The sequence below is a fragment of the Chrysemys picta genome, chromosome 11 (assembly GCF_011386835.1).
Source record: "Chrysemys picta bellii isolate R12L10 chromosome 11, ASM1138683v2, whole genome shotgun sequence".
Classification (NCBI taxonomy): domain Eukaryota; kingdom Metazoa; phylum Chordata; order Testudines; family Emydidae; genus Chrysemys; species Chrysemys picta.
Window position 1 is genome coordinate 33,777,856 of NC_088801.1, and position 21,182 is coordinate 33,799,037.

General features: G+C 38.8%; 1 protein-coding gene across 8 annotated transcripts in view; it reads right to left on the reverse strand.

The window, feature by feature from the left end:
• Nucleotides 1-21,182, reverse strand: part of KCNH7 (potassium voltage-gated channel subfamily H member 7) — a 331,840-nt gene that overhangs the window by 45,704 nt on the left and 264,954 nt on the right. For all 8 annotated transcript variants that reach the window (XM_065560719.1, XM_065560718.1, XM_065560716.1 and 5 more), the window contains 2 exons: nucleotides 13,347-13,746; nucleotides 7,696-7,895 (listed from right to left, as the gene is read on the reverse strand). In XM_065560719.1, coding sequence (XP_065416791.1) covers nucleotides 7,696-7,895; nucleotides 13,347-13,746 — 600 coding nt within the window. The remainder of the gene's footprint in view (nucleotides 1-7,695; nucleotides 7,896-13,346; nucleotides 13,747-21,182) is intronic.

Below are 21,182 nucleotides of genomic sequence, written 5' to 3' on the forward strand. Positions count from 1 at the left end.
TCAGACCTGTTTATGAATGCAGGCAGGTATACCAATAATTGAAGAGGCAGGGATAAGTGTAGGCACGTAAGAGAACATTTATGCATTATGCGCTTAATCCTTCACCATTTAAGTCAATGGGATTTTTTCCATTGACTTCAATAGATGCAGAATTAAGCCCTTGGAGATTTGCTGAGGGAATCTCCACATGCTTTTCCTTAACTAACCTATTTAATACTCAGGTACATGCCTTAGCATATGTCTACACTATGCAAAGCTACAACATCATAGCTATTCTGACATAATCCTTTAGTATGTAGAAGCAGTCTACGCCAATGGAAATTTTTTTTCTGTTGGTGTTGGAATACCCTTCCCTGAGCAATGGCAATTACATCAAGTGAAACATTCCTATATCAACATAGCTGCGCTTCCTCTGGGAGTTAGCTATGTTATAGCTATTCCAGCCTATGTCAACCTAACTTCTAAGAACTTTTAAAGTTAATACAATTTACTTGGCTGGGTTTTTAGCCAGTTTATTATAGATCAGAGTGATGTGCAGAATGGAGAAAGATATTTTATATTTTTCCACCATATTTTCTTCTATCTACGGTGAAAAAGGCAATTTTTAAACCTATCTATATGACTATAGGAGATAAGTCTTTGAGGCATGTAACAATGTTTCAAGACTTACATTCTGTAGACACTTAGGGAGCTTCAGGCTCCAACCTATGAGTTGGACTTATATGTATCCCTTCTTTTGAGAAGTCCAGTGAGGAGACACTTTGTCTATATTTGGAGAAGATTTTAATTCCTCCTTTTAGAAGGACAGGGTGATAGATGGGTGATTTATGGCTAGCAATCTCACCAGTTAATATTCTGTCTGAAATCTCCAGTTTTTATGGAAAGAAATGAGAAAGTTTTGGTAAAGCAACTAAAGAAACATCTAAACCCTCAGATATAGCTAGAGATTCTTTCTTCTAACTATCTTTTCTTTGGTCTTTCCTGGGTTCAGTTAGAGCCAGCTGTTCTTTACTCCAATTTACTTTATGTGGTAAGATATCAGGGAGACCGCACTTTCTAAGATGAATAAAAAGATGATAGAGCTATGTGAAATTACTGGCAATGTACCCCTCATCATCTCATTATAGGCCTGATCCAAAACACAATGAAGTCAATCAAAAGATTCTATTTTATGGGTTCTGTATCAGTTCACAGGGAGGAGAGAAACAGCTGACTCTTAGGATCTTTGAGAAGAAAAAAGAATAGATTGTTATAATGAGAATAAATGGGATGCTTTTAAACTGACAGGGTCATGCAATAATATCTTGTGATTGATAGTATCCAGAATTGCTGACAATTCTAGAAGTTTCAGCACCATTCTTTTGCCACTGCTCATCATAAGGAGAGCTTCCATCAGTCACTTACATAATAACCTTGCCAGGGAGAAGAGGTTCTAGACTCTACAATAGTTAAGCTATGTCAGTGGTGTCTGAGTTTTAGTTTTCTTAAGAACATGCCATTTAGAGCATGTTTCAGGATACTAGTACACAAGGCCAAGTTCCATCTCTAGGAGGAGTTAATGGTTTCTGTGAGCAGTGGGAATTTCACATGGCATTTCACATGGCTTTGGCCAGTTAAAAAGGACAAGGGGCAAGGTCATAGGTGGAGGCACAAAATCCTTTCAGTGCATCTAGTGCCTCTATGTATAGGATTAGGCACATTTCTATCGCGATGGGTGGAAATATGAGATTCTTCTTCTCTGTGCCTAAAAAACTGTCATGGATTCACATGATTTTGGCACAACATGAAAGAATTCCTTAAAACAGATAGCAGTCAGAGGAGGCAATCTGGGTTTTCATGTGATTCTCCTTGGGATGAGATTTGCGGATTGCTATCATCATGGAGAAGTAGAATCTTTTGGCTTCAATCAGCACTTATGCACAAGTTTGTGTGAAATACTTTTGCTGGAATTCTCCATCCACATGCCAGCTTCCTTATTAACTTTGTGAGTTTATCTGAGAGCTGTGGTGAACTGGATGGTGGTCTGCAGTGTTTGGGAGCTTAAGTGTTGTGGACAGCAAGTGGTCTGAATGTTTTATTAGGTCATTGATCCCCTAAATCAAGGAGAGAATACTTTTTACTACTATAAAAATTAGGAAGCTGGCAAGGTCCATGAGGTTTCCAGGGACAATGTAGATGGTCTCTTTTCTCAGATGGGCAGAGTGAAAGGCCAGGCTTCAGGCTGTGACCTGTTCTTTTGAATGCAGATTTTTTTCTGATTATCACTGTCTATCTAAGTATGTATAGGGACTTCATCATTGTGAAATCTTTCAGACAATTATTTTTGCCTTACACCACTCTTGTGAGGTAGGGAAGTATGATTTTATCCTTGTCCCAGTGGCAGATAAGACAAAGAGATGTTAATGACTTGCCCAAGGTCACACATGGGAGAGCCAGGAACAGAAGCTATATCTCCTGAGTTCCAGTCCAGTGCCTTAACCACAAGACCTCCTCATGTCTCTGTGACCTCCATAATGGATCACTGAAATGTTCACTCCTGAAAACCTCTTGGAAACGTCAACTGTTGTAGAATGTGGCTGACCATCTCTCTTTTTTTTTTACTTCATGGCCAGTTTAGTGGTGAGTCATATCCTGTCTTCATTATGGAATGAAGGCAATCAATAGTAGAAAGATTAGTAATTATCCTGTATGTGAGACTTTAGCCCACAAAACAATGCAATGAACTATTGATACAAGATTAGTTTATTCATATACTCAAGTCTCATAAGTCTCTTCTGTTGGATCTCTCGATTAGCTGTAGTTTTTTTGTTCATTAGCCATTATTACAATAGACAAGGAAAAAACAACGTCCCAATTCCCAATCTATTCATATTTGAAGTACTTTTTGGATGTCTCAAGTAAAACTGAGTAGGAAATTGTCCTGCAATTTTATTTTATTTTGAAAATTTTCAGAAAATTTCCCATTTTGCATCAAAAGTTTTCATTACAGCTGGCATGTTCCTGCAAAAAGTTTCAGTTTCAACAAATTGACATTTTCAGAAAAAAAAACCTCTGTTGGAAAATTCCCACTCAGTTCTAATCTCAGCCAATTTATTTACAGGTTAATGATCCAAACTCTTGCAATCTGGGTACAGTTCAGATGTGATAGAGAAATCAATGTAGTTAATGGCTCTGGTCAGGATGGAGTTAAGTTAAGTAACCTCACTTTGGCTTGTGAAATGTGAATTATTCTCTTAACTTTCTGGGGTGTACATAGATAGCACATGATGGTAACATCAATTTGGAAGTGATTGTATGAGGAGCATAAGCAAATGTAGACTGTGTTGAAACAGTTGTACCACAGAATATAAAACTGAGAAACTTCTGTGCACTACCAGCTGGTGAAAGCTGCCTTTTTGGTACAGTACCATTTATGGCCCTTATCCTGCATATAGTTATGCAGGTGCTTTTCTTTATACACACAACTAGCACCATTGAAGCCAAATGAGACTAGTCACATGCGTCAAAATTAAGCATATTCATAGTTCTTGCAGGAGAAGAGCCTAAAAATGTATATTGGAAGAAATGATGACCTGTTATCCCCTTTTATAGTACTAAATCCAAAAATAAAAAGTAAAACTTCTTTCAGTCTATATTTGAAATGTTAATTAAAATACATGTTTGGGCAAACCCTTCCCAGAGCATGGCCCACTTATTTTGGACTTTCTTTTAGGCAAAATAAACCAATACATCTATCGTGATGCAAAGAAAAATCCATGGGAAAGTAGGGGTTAGAAGAAACACATGCATAATTGAAAAAAGGATCTTCGGATATTAAGTACTGTTTCTTTCTATAAGGGGTAGTACAGTCATGCTGTTATCAGTGGGTGCTGGACTGATAATATTGGAAGGAAGTGGAAAACATAAGGAGAAAAGAATACAAGAAAAACAGAACAGGATAGTTTGAAAAATTCTATAACATAATGAAACAATCCTTTTAAATCTCAAGGACTGGCAGGAGCTTTCATTATAAATCGTCTTTTGTAACTAACTTTGCCAGTGAATAAAATAACAGCATGATTTAAATTATGCTTATTCTGTAGACTCAAGAATTTGATCCAGATTAAAGTAAATCCTAAATACTGTTTATCCAATCCATGCAAAATTATATTATCAGTACAACTGTTTTATCAAAATACATTATGCAATGCATCAAAATCAAAGAGATGTAGAAGTGAAGCAGAGAGGAACAAATTAATCATTTTCTTATCATATTTCACCACCAGAGCTTTAAGGTTATTTTTATGGTTAGTCATCTAAGACGAACATGAAATATCACCTTATTTTCAGTAAAAAAAACTGCAGGATTTTTTAAAGAAAGCAAGTTTATTTATCTAAGTACAGTATTATTTCTTAAGTGAAAAGTTAGTTTGTTTTCCCTGAATTCTTAAATTATTAGTCCTGACATGTAAAAGCATTTTTTGAAACAAAATTCATATTATTTATGTATATGATGTAAATTATTCATAAATTTCAGGTTTCAAAGAAGGAAAATTATTTTAGACTTTATTTTTACTCAGATTTCAGTGATGAGATGGGGGAGGAGGGAGAAAGTCAGGATCAAATTCTGCCCTTAGATATTCACACAGAACTCCGGTTGAAGTTGGCAGGAGTCACACACTTGCCTGAGGACAGAATTGATCCCTTTGGATGTAAATATAGAGATTTCATGCAAGTTCAAACTCTCAAAACCACATGCCAGTCCATTGCATATGGACATGGTTTAGAGCCTGGAAAGCTTCATCAGTACTTGCTGCTAACATGCATATGGGGTTTGAACTAAAAGCATTCACATAAAAAGGAAAATGCAGAATGATCAGCATGGCAGGTTTATCAGAGTGTGACATTTCTACAGAGCAATTATCTAATGAATATCATATACACATGACCTTTTTTCGACAGAGAAGTTTGATTAGAATTGTGGGATAAAACTGTCTAATAAATGTGGCAACATCAAGCAGTTTTATCTGTTTTGCCCCTGATTCAATTTAGGTGCGTTTCTCTTTGTTATCTACCAGTTCATCATGCAAAAAGGTTACAACTAAAAATAGAAAACATTAAACAAGCTCTAAACCCAACAGATAACATGGATATTCTCCACACTTTACACTGGAATTAAATTTGATACAAATACCTCCTGCTCTTACCAGTGGATGGTGTTATTCCATGTATTTAGGAATGAAGCAGACAGGAAAGAGATAAATCTTTCATAAGTACAACATAAATCAGACAACTGGCATATCAACCTTGAATTGATGTGTAATATATTCAAACAAACGCACATTAAAAGTAAATTAAATGATTGTCATAGACTTGAGAGATAGACTAGCATGAGAGAGTAAGAAATAAAATATAACAAAACAAGCCACTAATCTGGATTGTTATTGTTTCATATTTTATTTAAAACAAAACCTTCATACTGCCTCACAATCATATTGATGTAGGTGGGGATGTTTAATCCATTTAATTTGTATTTCACATAAATGACAAATCTAAGACAACTCCCAACATACCAATTTCTGCATTATGCAAAGTTTAACCAGACAACATCCAATTTGTGGGTACTGTTTCATACAGATGTCTCCATAGCAGTCACATCCAGTAATCAAAGGTGAAGGAGTTCCTTTTAAGGTGCACTCCTGTTATTTAATACCTTCAGACATACTGTGATGGACTAGAATCAGACCTACTCCAACTCAAGGGCTTGATCCAGCACAGTGCCGAGCATCTCAAACCCCACTGACTTCAATGAGAGTTAGGGCCATTCAGTAACATATAGGATCAAGCTCTGACGCTGCCTTTCCACTAGTGTAACCTCCAAGAGAGGCTTGTGCAAACACCGCCTGTTCTGGGGTATGAATTCTCCCTTGAGGTGCAGCAATGCCTGCACAAGTGTGTCTGACTGTGTGCGTGTGGGCAATGGGGAATTGTTTATAGATTGATTATAGGTTGTTGCCCATAAAAATCTGCTTTTATGTCACAGTAACCAAGAAGTCAAGCTATCAGTGATTGAGCCCTAAATGCCTTTTATTAAATCACTGCCCTTATCTACTGACGTAAGGTGTGCACTCTTCCAACTTATTCACAGAGAAACAACCACCCCTCTGGAAGATTTTATATTTAAGGCAACATTAGTAAGGGTTTAATTTCTATTTACATTGTACTGAAACTTGTGGAGTTTCTTTTCCTTCCAACCATTTAGAAAGCTAGGCAAGGTCTCAGATCCATCAGTCTTAGAATAGCTTAGGAAGTTATCTGAGCTTGTATTATGCCATTGATGGCTTGAAGTTGAGTGGTTCAGCTTATCAGAAAGGAGATTTCTGTCTTTTGGAAAAGAAGCAAAGCAAGTGGATGCCTACTTCTGCTAATGATGTTATTTCCTTTTAGCATGCCATAGTCTGTAGCTTGAGATAAGCCTTATTTACAAGATTCCATCAGTGTCTATAATCAAGTGTCATGGGTAAAAAGTATCCTGGCATTTCTTTCTAAAATAGTAAGAACTCTGAATTGCTGAATGGTTAATACTGTGATGGCTTTCAGCAAAGACATGGAGATTGGTGGGTGGGAGCTCAGTTGTTAATCAGGCTATTTTCTGATTAGAATTCTTCTCTTTTGGGATGCCAACTAATCCACTTTCCCCACCTCCAAAGTACATGCTAGATTGTACTAGTGCTGTGTCATGAAATGCTGAAAAAGGTCCTCATTCTGTACTGATTTTATGCAAGTGTAATGCTGTATATTCCAACTGAGTTATACTGGTGTGAAACTGAGGTGTCTGGATCAAGCCAAATGTTTAAAAGAACTCCTGAAAAAAGCTGCATTTGGAGCAAGTGTTCTTAAGATTCTCTCTCACCACTTCTTTCTTTTAGTCCATAGCACCCAGCAGTGGTTCCCAACCTGTGCCACATGTATCAACACTAAGAGTTCAATGATCAGTACTATAGGCAAGATTTTCAAAGTGACTAGTGATTCGGAATGCCTCAGTTTTTGGATGCCCAACTTTGGTTCTGAGTATCCATTCTCTGAAAATCAGGTACCTTTAAAACATCCCAACTCTGGCACCCAAAAATTGAAGCACTCACCACAATAACTAACCGTTAAAAAAAAATATTGGCCATTGTCTCTTCCTCACCACCTGTGCCACACCACTGGCTGCCCCCCTCCTTAATCATGGAACTCCATGTTAACAATGGAATCTGGGCTGCTCCAAACTTTCAGGTGGCCATAGCATGCTGTAAATATTTATGCAGAACTCCCTTTGGTTTCACTGAGCTGCTCAATGTAAAAACTGATGGTGTGCTATGTTCCAAAGTCTGTGAGACTGGGATTTGGAGAAGGGTTAACGCACAACCAAATTAGAAGTGGTGGAGAATACCAAGAATTTGAGTCTACTGACTAGATACAGTTTCTCCAAAAGGGGGAAAGTGATGTCTTATGGGTCTATGCTACATTGCACTGTATAATAGGACACTGCTATGTGACATCTTGTTTCAATACCATGTGATGACACGGATTGGGAACCTGGGCCTGTCTCTAGGGCAAAAAGTAAACCTGCGAGAAAGAAACATAATCTAGCATCTCCGAAATTATCAGAATCGTTTCATTCTAAACCACTAGGACATTGTGATATTAATTTCCAAAAGTAGAATTACATACCATGTTCATGTCAATGCCATTGGTGTATGTCCACGCATGCTGGAAGTACTCCTCGAGCCGCTGCCGCAAAGGGTTGGGGATTTGATGAAAGCGTATAAACTCTTTTACTCGCAGCATCTGCATGTGATACCGTGCAGTTCCCGAGTACAGTCTTTGGATTATTGCAGATACATTTCCAAAAATACTCGCATACATTAATGCTGGATTAGATAGAAACAAACAGTTAGCTAATATCACTACATTCTGCACACAACACAGCTGTTATTGCTGCAGAGACTAGTATGGAAAACAGCTCAGATCAGATTTAGTGACATTTTGGTCTTCTAAACAGAAACTGGATTTGATATTGCCTGATGTAAGAAAGACATTCATAGCTTGTTAATTGTCTGAGTATGTTAATGGTGAGTTTCACAGAAGAAACATTCACTGAAAGAAGTTTTAAAAATATTAGCTAAACACGATTGCAGTGTTTGGTTTTGAAGATTTTTAGTTCTGATCCTGTGAAGATTATGCACCTGTGGCTTACCTTTACCAATATAGACTTCAACAGGACTGCTTGCAGTGGGTAAAAGTAAGCAGATACAGAAGGTTTTGCAGGATTGGGGCCTAAAACTGAACTAGAGTGTGACCTTGATTATCTAAAGACTATTGGGAGGTTAGTTTGAGTAACAGATTATTTTTCAATCTAATTAAATGTTATAGGGGGACAAGATCCAGTTTCATATAACGTAGAGTTTTAAATAACATAGGTTGAAATAATGGAGACTGGATGGACTGTTGGATGTTTGCAGCCAAATCTCAATTTTGTATTTTAAAATCTGTTATAATATGAGAAATGTTTGAAGCCATTCTGGACACATGTTCCTGACATAAGTAAAAAGCAGAATCAGATGTAAGTCTCTTTAGGTTAAATAGCTCCAATAACTCACTGAAAATTCAGCTCCTTATCCTGTAAAGCAATTTGCTTGTAAGGAGACATGCCTATATAGCACATCACTGACATAAATAGGACTCTGTAGCTCCTTTGCAGGATCAGAATCTAAGGCTGGTTTTAGTGCATTCGATTTCTACTCCTTAAAATTTCTGTTTTTGGTAACTAAATAGATTTTGTAAAATTTCCAAATGAGACACACAGCACCACCAGTTTATAGTATTCATTTTGATTTTTTTTTCCTGGAAAGACAAAGAAGACACTGTTCCTTTCATCTAAGGGAGAAAAGCTACTGTGATGTAAGTTCCTTTAATGTTACATCAAAGCTCTAGAACTTCAATGAGAATTTCAAAGCTGCACCTTGATTACCAATCCCTAAACAAATTCAATCTGATTTAAAATTAAGCTCCACTAAAACAATAGTTTTCCATAAAAAGGTGGTTCTATCTTTAAAGGCATTGGCTACTGCTGCTATGAAGTCTCAATTTTTGTGAGTGTAAGCAGAGTCAGGATGAGCTCTACCCTGACATCTGGTGGTGAATTATGGCGAGTGTGGAAAAGAACTCCAGGGGCTGATCTTGTTTGCATAGGCACACCCACCCACCTGGCATGAGACAACAGCAACTGAAAGTGGTTACTTTGGCTGGTGTGGGATCCCCAGTTTCTCTGTTATTGGGGCAGGAAGAATAAAGTTTTGTTATCCTGATTCTGTGAATCAAGGCCAGTGGAACTGTTGTATGACAGAAAGACTCACCATTAACTAAGTAGCACTTGCTTGACAAGGGGCATGGGTTACAAAACCTAGTGAATTGAGAGAGGATGGGGACAGGTATTTGTACCTGATGGTATGGGCCTGAAACACCAATTGCACCACCTTCTCTCTCCACTGTTGAATGTCAGAGCTAACTTTGATTCCATTAGAAGTCTAGTTAAAGGCTGCTGAGCTGAATTCACTTTGGGCCAATGGTGCACCAGCACTGGGGCTCCCCTACTACAAGCTGAACTCAATAAGAGCTGAAATCACAAAAGAGCTAAAGTTACTAAGAGCTGAGATCATTGAGTGCTGTGTTAACTAGTGGGGGAGCCTGAAGTTATATTGCTAAGCAGCTGGTGGAGCAGTTTGCAGGGACGGCTGGAGGAGCGGCGCGGAGCCTTGCGGGGATGGTTGGAGTGGCCCAAGGAATGGCGAGCGGAGCCATTTGCGGGGACGGCTGGAGCGGCTCACAGGTCAGTGAGCGGAGCCATTTGCGGGGATGGCTGGAGTGGCTCACAGGTTGGTGAGTGGAGCGGAGCAGCTCGCAGAGCAGTTCGTGGGACGGCAGGAGTGGACTGGCTCGTGGTGAAGGCTGTGGCAGAACCCCACGGAGAGATGGCCGGTTGGCCTCAGATCACGTAAGGTGCCCCTTAACACCCTGCGTGCCCCCCTTTTACTCTGGGGCTGCACTGACCAGGGACAGAGTCTTTGGGGGTTGTTGGACTTTTGGGACTTTGGGTGGTTGCTGGACCCAAGAGACTTTGGGGGTGTTGGACTTTGAGGACTCTGGGTAATTTTTGGGTTGCTGGATTCAAGAACCAAAGGGAAAGGACACGGCCCAATTTGCTGGGGTGGGTCTTTTGCTCATGGTTTGTGTTATGAATCCTGTTTGTGGTGTTTTTTCCAATTTAATGCTGATGTCATTTACCTCATGTTATTAAACATTTTCTGCTATACTCAGACTCCATGCTTGCGAGAGGGGAAGTATTGCCTCTTAGAGGTGCCCAGGGGGTGGTATGTAATTGTCCCAGGTCACTGGGTTGGGGCTCGATCCGGTTTTGCATTGCGTTATTGAAACAGAACCCCTAGATACAGAACCCAGCCCTTGTTGCTGCCAACTTAGATGGGCAGGAGGGTTACATGAGGAATACCTTAACATTACGTATTTTTCCTTTAGCAGTTGTCATTAACAGAAGGAGAGACTCTATGGCAGGTTAATGGATCAGAAAAGCAAGTCAGAGGAACATAGAAACTGCCATATGAATCAGACCAATGGTCCAGTATTCTGTGTCTTACAACAGAACTTCTAGTAAAGTACCAAATACTTCAGAGGAAGGTGAAAGAAAACCTATATTGGACAATCATGGAACAACTTATCCAGTGGGGAAGTCTCTTCCTAACCCCCATCAGTTAGTGCTTGACTTATGCCCTGATGCAGGAGCACTTATATCCTTTCTGAATAGTTTTTATCATTTTTAGCATAACTTCATTTGCCATATAAATGTCTAGTCTCATTAAACTATAGACTTGAAACAATACGTGGTAGAAATGAATTCTACAGATTAATTTTATGTTCAGTAAAAACAAAAGTATTTCCTTTATCAGCTCTAAATATAATGCTTTTCAACTTCATTGACTATTCCATTGTTTGTACATTATGAAAAAGGTAAATAGGAGTAACCCAGTAAGCCTTTTTGGTATCGTTCTTTTTTGGTATATATTTATCGTGTCACCTTTCCTAAATTAAATAGTCCAATCTTTTCACTCTCTTCTCCTACAGAAGTCTATCTAGGCTTCAAATGATTCTTGTTGTCTATCTCAACTTTATAAGGGCTATCAGGGAAACACAAAAACTAAAGTGCTTTATTTGGTCTGATAGAGGTCGGACTTAAATAAGCAATTTGTTTTAAAATCTACATATATATTCAGAAAATACAAATATAATTATATTTGTAAAAGACCCATGCTATTATGGTTCCTACAGTTCTTTAGTTGTAGACTTTTTAAAGGGAGAACCGAACCTTGGCGGTTCCATTTTAAAAAACAGCAGCATTTAGTTTCTGTGGGATGTGAAAACATTTAGCAAAGAGACCTCACTTGAAATTTTTTTTCCTGAGAGTTTTTAACTGAGTACCGTGTCGTAACATGTACCCTATTTTTCATGTGTTCACATCAGACTAAATACTATTGTTCTTAGCCTCGTCAGACAAAGTTCCCTCTGAAGCCAAAATGGATTTTTTTCTGATAAAGAATTGAGTAGGGATACGAGGATTTGGCCATACTCAACAGTTCTCATGTGCATTGCAACAACTGTTTACAGTAGTAAAGGTCATGAGGAATAAAGTGAGACCAATTCTATACTGCTTGCTGCTTTCTGTCGCCAAGTGCTGAGAGTACCAGGTGTATGTTTGTCCTCCTCTTCTTGTATTTGATACAAACTGTCTAGCACATTCCCTGTAGGTGAGTGTGGCTCAGAATGGAAGGAGTAAAGAATATGAGACTATTACATGATCAAACATAACTCAATGAATGATGTGGTCTCAGTAAGGCAACTGCTAGAAAAAGGGAACCAGAGAATTTCCGGAAGAATTTGTTGGTGGTGCCAGGCTCTTACAGGCTGTTGAAGTTTGCCAATAAAGGCCTTGATTCTGCATGAGTGATGCACTTATAAACACAATGTAAAAAGTGATGAGCAGGGCAGAGAACATATGGAACCTGATCCTGCAGCAATGAGAGAAATGTTGTTTGGATGCCAAGCTACCTCTGCTTTGAACCTTCAGTAAGGCCAAAGAGTCATATCATTGATATGTGGAACATTGTTCTTTAGCCTCAGACTCCTCAGAGTCACCTATCCTCCACCTACAGCAGGGCCCTTTTTTATCATCTGCTCTTGAGAGTCAGGAAGTGGGTGCTCAAGGGCCTTGAAACTTATTTCTACTCAGTACTGAGGACTCTGTCTAGTATGCAGACTCATTGGTGCCTGTCCACAGTATCTGCTCACACTAGCAAAAGAAACGCTCTCTACCCTCTCACAGCTGCACACGGTGCAAGGGCTGGCAGAACCAAGACCCAAATAGTGCTGGATCTGTTCCTGTGTGTTTGCCTGACAACACTTCCCAGGCAACAGGGCAAATGTCCACACAACACAGGCAGATCAATGGAATCTCTGACTTTTCAGCTATCACCTGTCAAAACATGGAACTGGAACCCACAATCAGGAGAGGAGCAAAGCAAATACTCAGATGATCCGTCCTCTCAATTTTTTATACGTCTTTCAACTTTTGACACTTGAGGGCCTTGGTGATATTGGGACTTATTTGTCAATGTGCTATGTGTTTAAAAAGCTTTTTTCTTTGTCATGACTCAACTGTTTTCAACTAGATGGAAGCTGCTTATTCTGAAAAAAGTAATTTCAGATCGTAATACAGTACATGGATAGTGGCCAATACCAGACATTTTAATGCAGATTGTGCAGTGTTACAGATGCAAGTAGGAATATGAGCTGTACATATTAATGAATGTATTGTGCACATTTGGAAATCTCACCTGAGCATAGAAAGTGCTCAAATAAGCATTTTCTAATGAGAAAAGGTTGTATTTTGTTTTTTTAAACACTCAGAGACCTTCTCCTTTTGGCCCCAATTCAGCAAGGGACTTTCTGCACCACTGGTCTTATAGAAGTCAAGGTTCTACTAATGTGTTTAAAGTCAGGCACATTCTTCAGAAACTTATGGAATTGGAGCCTTTGTATTTCCATATCTATATATATTTCAGGGAGACAATTCCATATCTGAGAGTCCATGACTCAGCATGATATGCTATAAATATATATTTATGTATAGTCATTTTTTTCATTTATCTGTCTTCCTCCCTCCATGTTTATAATTTAACAAACTTAAACTCTATTGTACCCATTGTTCAAATACTGAGTTAAAAATAAAATAACATAAAATAAAAAATACTTACAGCCAATCAACATGACACAAATGGAAAAGATTTTCTCTGAGTTGGTGTTAGGAGATACATTTCCAAACCCTACGCTTGTCAGACTGCTGAAGGTAAAATAAAGTGCAGTAACATATTTGTCCTTGATGGATGGTCCAGAGCTTTGATCAGTCACATTGTAGGGTTTTCCTAATTGTTCTCCTAGAGAATCCAACCAGCCGATTTTTTTAATCAAGTAAGGCCTTTCTACATTCCCAATGGCATACCAAATGCAAGCAAGCCAGTGTGCAATTAGTGCAAATATGCACATAAGGAGCATCAGAACTGCAGCACCATATTCTGAATATCTGTCCAATTTCCGTGCAACCCTCACCAAACGCAGCAGCCTAGCTGTCTTCAGAAGACCGATTAACGTTGTTGTCTGTGAAAATAAGACACAGACATTATAAACTGATTTTCATCACTTGCAAGCATACTTCAAAATGGCAAACATGAACAAGCCAGCCTGAAGTGGGTAAAGAAGCAAAAAAGTTTAAGAGATAGCAACCTATTTCAATTTAATGTTGATTTCATTTCCTCTCAAAGCCTCCTACCTGATTATAATGTAAAATATACTGAGGAAATGAACTGTCTGATATGTTTTGTTAAGTTACGTCATCTTTAACCATTATCATCATTGTGATGTCTAGAATCATTTGAACATTGTACCTGATCTATTTTCCTAACTCCATAAGGCAGCAAAATATTAGAATGCTACATATCACCAATGGTATATAGCATGTGAAATCTAGCACCACCTTTTGTGCAGCAGAACTGCACCAAGTTCCACGGCTGCCCTAGGCAGAAAGGTGGGGTTTGCCCCTCACTCTACAATTACCCAGCATTCTATAGTTGGCATTTACCAGGTCCTATCCACTATTGAGTCATGTTATATGCTTGTGGTTAGTGCCCTTTAAAATAGATTATCAAGAACACTATAAATAGTAACTTTAGAATTTCAAATAGAGAACTTAGCACCAAATATTTTGGCTACCCATTAAGTCTGTGAATGTAATATCAAAGTATAGTAAATGTCAGAAGAAAGTTTTCTGTATGCATTTAACAAGTTCTCTTAGCTTTATGAAAGGTTCTGATGGGAATACTCTGCACATTAAAATGTCTTCTCACAAAGTACTAAACTAGTTATTAATGTTTTATTAAACCTTTCTCTATTTTATGTGTTTCAGCGTGAGATCACAACAATATGGTCAACCCTTACATGAAAAATATGTGTTGCATTTGTAAAAGGACAGTATAGTATGTTTGTAACAAATCTGCTACTCTTATATTACAACACTACATTGTGATAATTGAGTAACAACAGCTGATTAAGCTACCGCTATGTGATGGTAATGCCAAAAAGTTGGCAGCTGAATCAAAGTCCATTGTGGGTGTAACAAATCAGTGCAAACAGTTTAATAACATCATCATATTTCTTTTAGACTTATTCCTGGACTAAATAAATGTGTAATTATTGTGCAGTCTGTTATTCATGAAATATTATATGAAGGACACTTGAATTAGAACATAATGACGCAATAAACAGAAGAAGAAAAAACGATGTATGAATTATTGTTTTCTGATTACAGGAATTGGAAGGAAGATGGTGTAGGATAATTAATTTTTGCATGAGTCTGTTGACAGAGAATAATTTCAGTCAATACCTCAGTTGCATTATGATGGATGAGGCTGAACTGAGAGTGATTTCAACATTCTGAGAAGTTCACTGAGACCCCAAATCCTGTGAAAAGCTATGCATGTGCTTAACCTTGCATATATTGAGTTTAATTTAAGCACATGTGTAAATCTTTGCAATATCAGAGTCTAATGGTTTAGTACTCTGTCCTGTCCCACTTACACAGATGAGCAATCCTTAGGCAAATAGCATCATTGATTTTTTTTATTATTTCAATGAAATTATTTGTATGTGCAATCATGGCTTTGCCCCATTGTACTGCCACGGGAACACACAGAAGGCAGACTGTCAGCCTTCATTCCCCCTTGCTCCAAGACGAAAGCACCTAGTACAGTATACTTCCCCCAGTATGCTCATCATGCCAATGATACACTGCTTGCCCCAGGACACCCGTTCCCACCAGTTTACCCAGAGGATGTAGCAGCACTGTGGAGGCTGCTCTCCTCCCTGAACTGCTTGCTATCTGATTTCTTAAAATCTTGCATGACTGCACAAACCGGGCCACAGGCTGGCCCTGTGAGAATAAGGATTTGCCGGATAACCACTTAATTTTTATTTGGCAGCTGTTTAGGGTTCACTGTGGGTCAGCATAATACAGTTACAACATGCACAGCTATTGAGGTTACAGATTTGGATTAGCTAGAGCTTGAACCAGAGCCCCTTGAAGTCAATGGCTTTTCATTGGGCCCTTAATAGGCAACACCAGTTTTTCAGCTACCTTGCTTCAGGAAAGCAAATTCACATTTTGATTACAAATTAAAAAAAAAAAATCCATCAGAGATTAAAGAGCAGCTTTGCTGTTGATAGTGAGCTACTTTTATATTCAGCTAGGCTGAGCTAAAACTGATTCATTTTATTAGCCAATAAATCTAGTATAGTCTTGATACTTTTGATTCACTTGGTCAATGGACTAAGTGGCATATTTTTGAAAAGCACAGATGTTTAGTAGAAATATCACAGCTAGTACAAGACACTTGTAGTAAAAATCACTGTTTCACTTCGTGCATCAATATCTTGGAAGTCAGAGATTTTCTTAAATGAATAAACAACACTTCATTCTCCCTATGCCATCACTTCACCTTAATACAAGTCAACTATGTTAAGAACTTTACTTTAATGGACATATTCCAAACACACTACCTAAACCAAATGGTTGTACTGTACCCAATACTTGTAAATATTCTCTGGTACTGATTAATATCTTTTCATTCTCAAAGGTCTGTACAGAGACCATCTATATCAGGGGTTCTCAAACCTCACTGCACTTGAACCCCTTCTGACAACAAAAATTACTACATGACCCCACAAGGCGGGGACTGAAGCCTGAGCCCGCACGAGCCCTGCCCCCCTCGGTGGGGGGCCATGGCCAAGCCAAAGCCCAAGAGATTCAGCCCTGGGCAGGGGAGTTTGTAACCTGAGCCCTGCTGCCCAGGGCTGAAGCCCTTGGGCGTCGGCCCCAGGTGGTTGGGCTTGGGCTTCAGCTTCGGCCCCAGGCAGTGGGGCTCAGGCTTCAGCCCCGAGCTCCAGCAAGTCTAACACCAGCCCTGGCGACCCCTTAAAATGGTGTTGAGACCCACTTTGGGGTCCCAACCCACAGTCTGAGAACCACTGATCTATATGTAAAAAAGATGGTGAACCCCAACATACTTCATGGACAGCTTCTGCCATTAGGTTTGCAGTAATTACATTGCTTCCTGATCCAGAAGGCGATACATTTTAAAAATCAAGTTTTAACTTTTATAATGGCTCAAATCCATGCTTAAAAGCATGATCATAACATTCAGGTAATAACTCATAGACCATCTCTGTATGGGTCTGCCAACAACAAGGGTTTATGTGAGCTCACCCCCAAATTGTAATGGTTCAGATTATTAGGAAGGATTATTTGATACCATTCCTGAGAAGCTTGAGAGAGATAAATGTTTATAAACTTCTGCCTACCATCAATTTAGAAAAAATCCTGCTAATCACATTAGTTCACAGTTAGTTTATCTTCTGGGAGTATGACATTGAGTATATCTTATAAAATCCTTACCCATTAGTTATGGGTTTTCCTCAAGTCTGATTACTGTCTCCTTCCTCACTATTGAGATTAGTTTAGATCCTCAGTTTCCAGGGCCCTGATGTTGAACTGATTTATGACATGAGGCTGTTTTGTTGGAGGCCAATTGATGATGGAATGACTAGAAACAGGAAGATCCATTAGTCTGTCTGATTGCAGAGGCATCATTTGGAAGGTATTACTGGTATTCAATTGTTTGGAAGACTGAGTTGGGATTAGCTAATTATCTGCACAAATGGTGTTCATTCTGAGCTAACAGCCATTATAACTCAAACCCTGATGGTCAGATCCCTCATCTTGTTTTGGTGGTTTTATTTTCTTCAAAATATTCATTATTATTATTAATGCATATATTTCTATCATGTCTGCTCTTATTTGTCTCTTTTTAAAACTAAATAACACTAGATGTGTATGCGTAGCTCAAACTGATCCTTAACAGTGTATTTATCTACACTGTATTTCCTCTGTCACCATGTTTCCCAGCTTCCTAGCGTTATAAGGTCTTTCTGAAGTTCCTCAATTTTTTTTTTTAGAATAGACTAGCCTAATTCATTTTGTGTCACCTGCAAATTTTGGCACCTCTTTGTTCATCTCTTTTCCAGATCATGAATAAATATATAAAATAAGAGCAAGCCTACTGAAGATCCTTGAGGAAAACCCCTATTAACCTCTTTCTCGGTTTAAACCATTTTCTAATCCATGATAGAGCTGTGCCTCTCACCCTGTGATTTCTCAGTTTGCTAAATAGCCTCTTCTGAGGACTTTGTTGTAGTTGAAAATCTTTCTGCTGTATGTGTCATCATTGTCCTTCACACCAACATCTTAATAATGAATATTAGTAATTTACAATAGGACATTTATTCTCAAACTATGGTCCATGGACCACTGCTGTAGGTCCACAGACAGCTGACTGGGCAATCAGTACTGGAGCTCCTCCTAGTTTCAAGTTGATAGACTTAAAGGCAGCTAAAAATACACTGAAGACTTTCCTGAGATTGCTTATTCGTGTAAATGATTTCTGTAGTTCCCACTATAATATGTGATCATGAATGGATGGTGAGGTGGTCCTTAGGATTGCAAATGCAAGGGGAGATGATTCATATGAAAAGACATAGTCCATGATATGAAAGTTTGAAAATTTGATTTGTAAATCAAGTGCTAAAGTGGGAAGTGAAAACTATGTATGATATCAGTTTCTGTGATGTTTGGAGCTTGGTTTTAATATACAGTTTAAGGGAGACACAGGAGTCTACCAATTTGAACAGTAGATGGGGGTCAGGACTCTTCGGTCCTATCCCTAGGGCTGCTATTGGGCATATTGTTTCATCATAACATTTGCCAAGCTGTAAAATGGACATATTACCTAGCATGTGCATTGTGAGACTTACTTAATTCAGAGCTTAGAATAGAAGTATTTGATTCATATGCCTTCATGTTAACCACAAAGTCATCCCTTTTTCTGACATTGTTACCAATTTAAAATGGACCATTCAATTGTACATAAGAATGGCCGTACTGGGTCAGACCAAAGGTCCATCCAGCCCAGTATCCTGTCTACCGACAGTGACCAATGCCAGGTGTCCCAGAGGGAGTGAACCTAACAAGTAATGATCAAGTGATCTCTCTCCTGCCATCCATCTTCACCCTCCGACAAACAGAGGCTAGGGACACCATTCCTTACCCATCCTGGCTAATAGTCATTAATGGACTTAACCTTCATGAATTTATCTAGTTCTCTTTTAAACCCTGTTATAGTCCTAGCCTTCACAACCTCCTCAGACAAGGAGTGCCACAGGTTGACTGTGCGCTGTGTGAAGAACTTCCTTTTATTTGTTTTAAACCTGCTGCCCATTTCCTGGGTTCTCGTGCCCCCCCCCCCCATTTCCTAAGACTACTTTTTTTTCCTGTTGATACAGGGTTTGAAAATGCCTTATACAGTAACACTGGTCAGTATTTCTATTATTTGTACAAATAGAAATAGCACAGGATCTTACTTCCTTCTGTATCTTTCAGGATGATGTTTTCCCTCTCTACCCCCGATTCAGCAAAACACTTATATCCATAACTTTAAGCACGTGAGCACTCCTGTTGAAGCCATTAAAGCACGTGCTTACGTCTTTTGCTGAACTGGGGCCTATATGATAAAGAAAAAACTCTGATTATCAGCAGATCCCTCCGTCCTCATCTTTCACTGTACCTGGGACCTGAAGTGGGAAGATGGTAGGTAAATAAGGCGCTTAAAAAAAAAAGTATATTTAATTTTTGATCAAGGTATCATGACCAATCGTAAATGTGCATGCAAATGATTTATTTGTGTGTGCGCACACACTTAGCTATGCAACTGCATGTACATTTTTCTGAAAATCTAGGCCAGATTCTAGCAACAAGATTCAAAATAAACTATCAGAGTAACAGAAGGCAAAAAGATAATGTATGTCATCCCCTAACCTCCCAAAGTTTCACGGATGTCACTCAACAGTCAAAACACACAGAGAAGAGAACAGCGCACAAACAGCTATAATAGTATTGTGTTAAAAATCTATTTAAACTGAAAAGGTTTATTTTACATTAGATTCTACAGTTAGCAGAAATATTCAATTATGAGAGAGGGATAAAACGAATACATTGATTTCTTTATATTAGTTTCCTGTATTGACAAACTAAGGTACAAATAGAGGTATTCAAGTAATGCTGCATGTGGCATTTTGATTATATCCTGCCCTTTCTAGGCACAGTTGGATAGCTAGGTTTGCTAAAGCTGGGTGAGCACACATGATGCTCTCTTTAGAACTGATGTTGGCTAATAAAAAGGATGTCCAGGCACAATTGTTAGCAGGGGCTCTTATCTGAAGAACCCCTAGGTAATGAAAAATTCTTTTTCAGGGAAAGGCACCCCCATGACAGAAAGTGTCTATGAAATGACAGGCACTTCATTGTAATGGTTTTACATTCACTCTCTCTCACTGGGCTATTAAAAAGGGATCATAGTAGAAATATTATACTCAGGAACATAGGAAACCAAACTACAATAAAAGTGAAGTTTAGACTTTCACCCAGCAGCTTTAGAACGTAACTCTATATCTAATGCTATAAATGAGAGAGAGAGAGAGGAGTTTATTGAAAAGATATGCTGAACTGGTCATAAAGTCCATAGACTGGTTGTTCCTCAGACAAAGCTAACTAGATTCTACAGTTGGCAGAAATATTCAATTATGAGAGAGGGATAAAATGAATAAATTGATTTCTTTATATCCACTATAAGCAACAAGCCATTTTTTTGCTGAACTTTGTGCTATTTGGGAATTCAGCTGCCAGAATATTCTTTGCTGCTGTTCTGCAAATTTTACCTACCTACCTAGCATATTTCTAAAGTGCCCATCACTATAGAAGCTACCACTCCACACCTTTTCCTGCCATACGTCTGTTGGAGGGGAGAACCATGACACTTAGGGACACATCTAAAGAGCATTGGGAGTCTTCATTAACCATGGTGGGCTTTGGATCAGGCCACTTAAGAGTGGTTCCTTCCTGGCTTCTCTCCATTCCCTGACTCTATGGACTTTTCCCTCACAATATAGGGGTCAGGTGGATAATTTCCAGAGGGGGAAAGGTGGAGGAGCAGTGATGTAGCCCCTCTTCATAGGCTCACTGCAGCTTCCACCCTAGATTTGTTCTCTTCTTCTCCATACATTGTAGGAACAAATTGGTCCAAGCTAATAGCAACACCACATGGTAGTGCTATCAGTGGTGCCCCTTTTGTATTCTTTTCCTTGCAGGTGCCAGTTAGGAGCTAGTACTTGACTCAGAAGAAATACAGGAGACTGACCATGGGTAACTGTGACAAATGCAAAAGATAAGAAGATACTGCTATTGCTGTATCTGCCTCTGCGCCTTTTGGTCTTCTTTTGCAGAGAAAAGCTCTTTGTTGGTGAGGGGACGGTTCATGTTTTCCTCATCCCTTTAATGCACCATCTCTTTCTTTTTATTGTATTCCTTTCACAAGACTTTCTTTCCACTAATTTTGTTCCCTGCACATATCTTCAGACTCCCCATTTTCCCT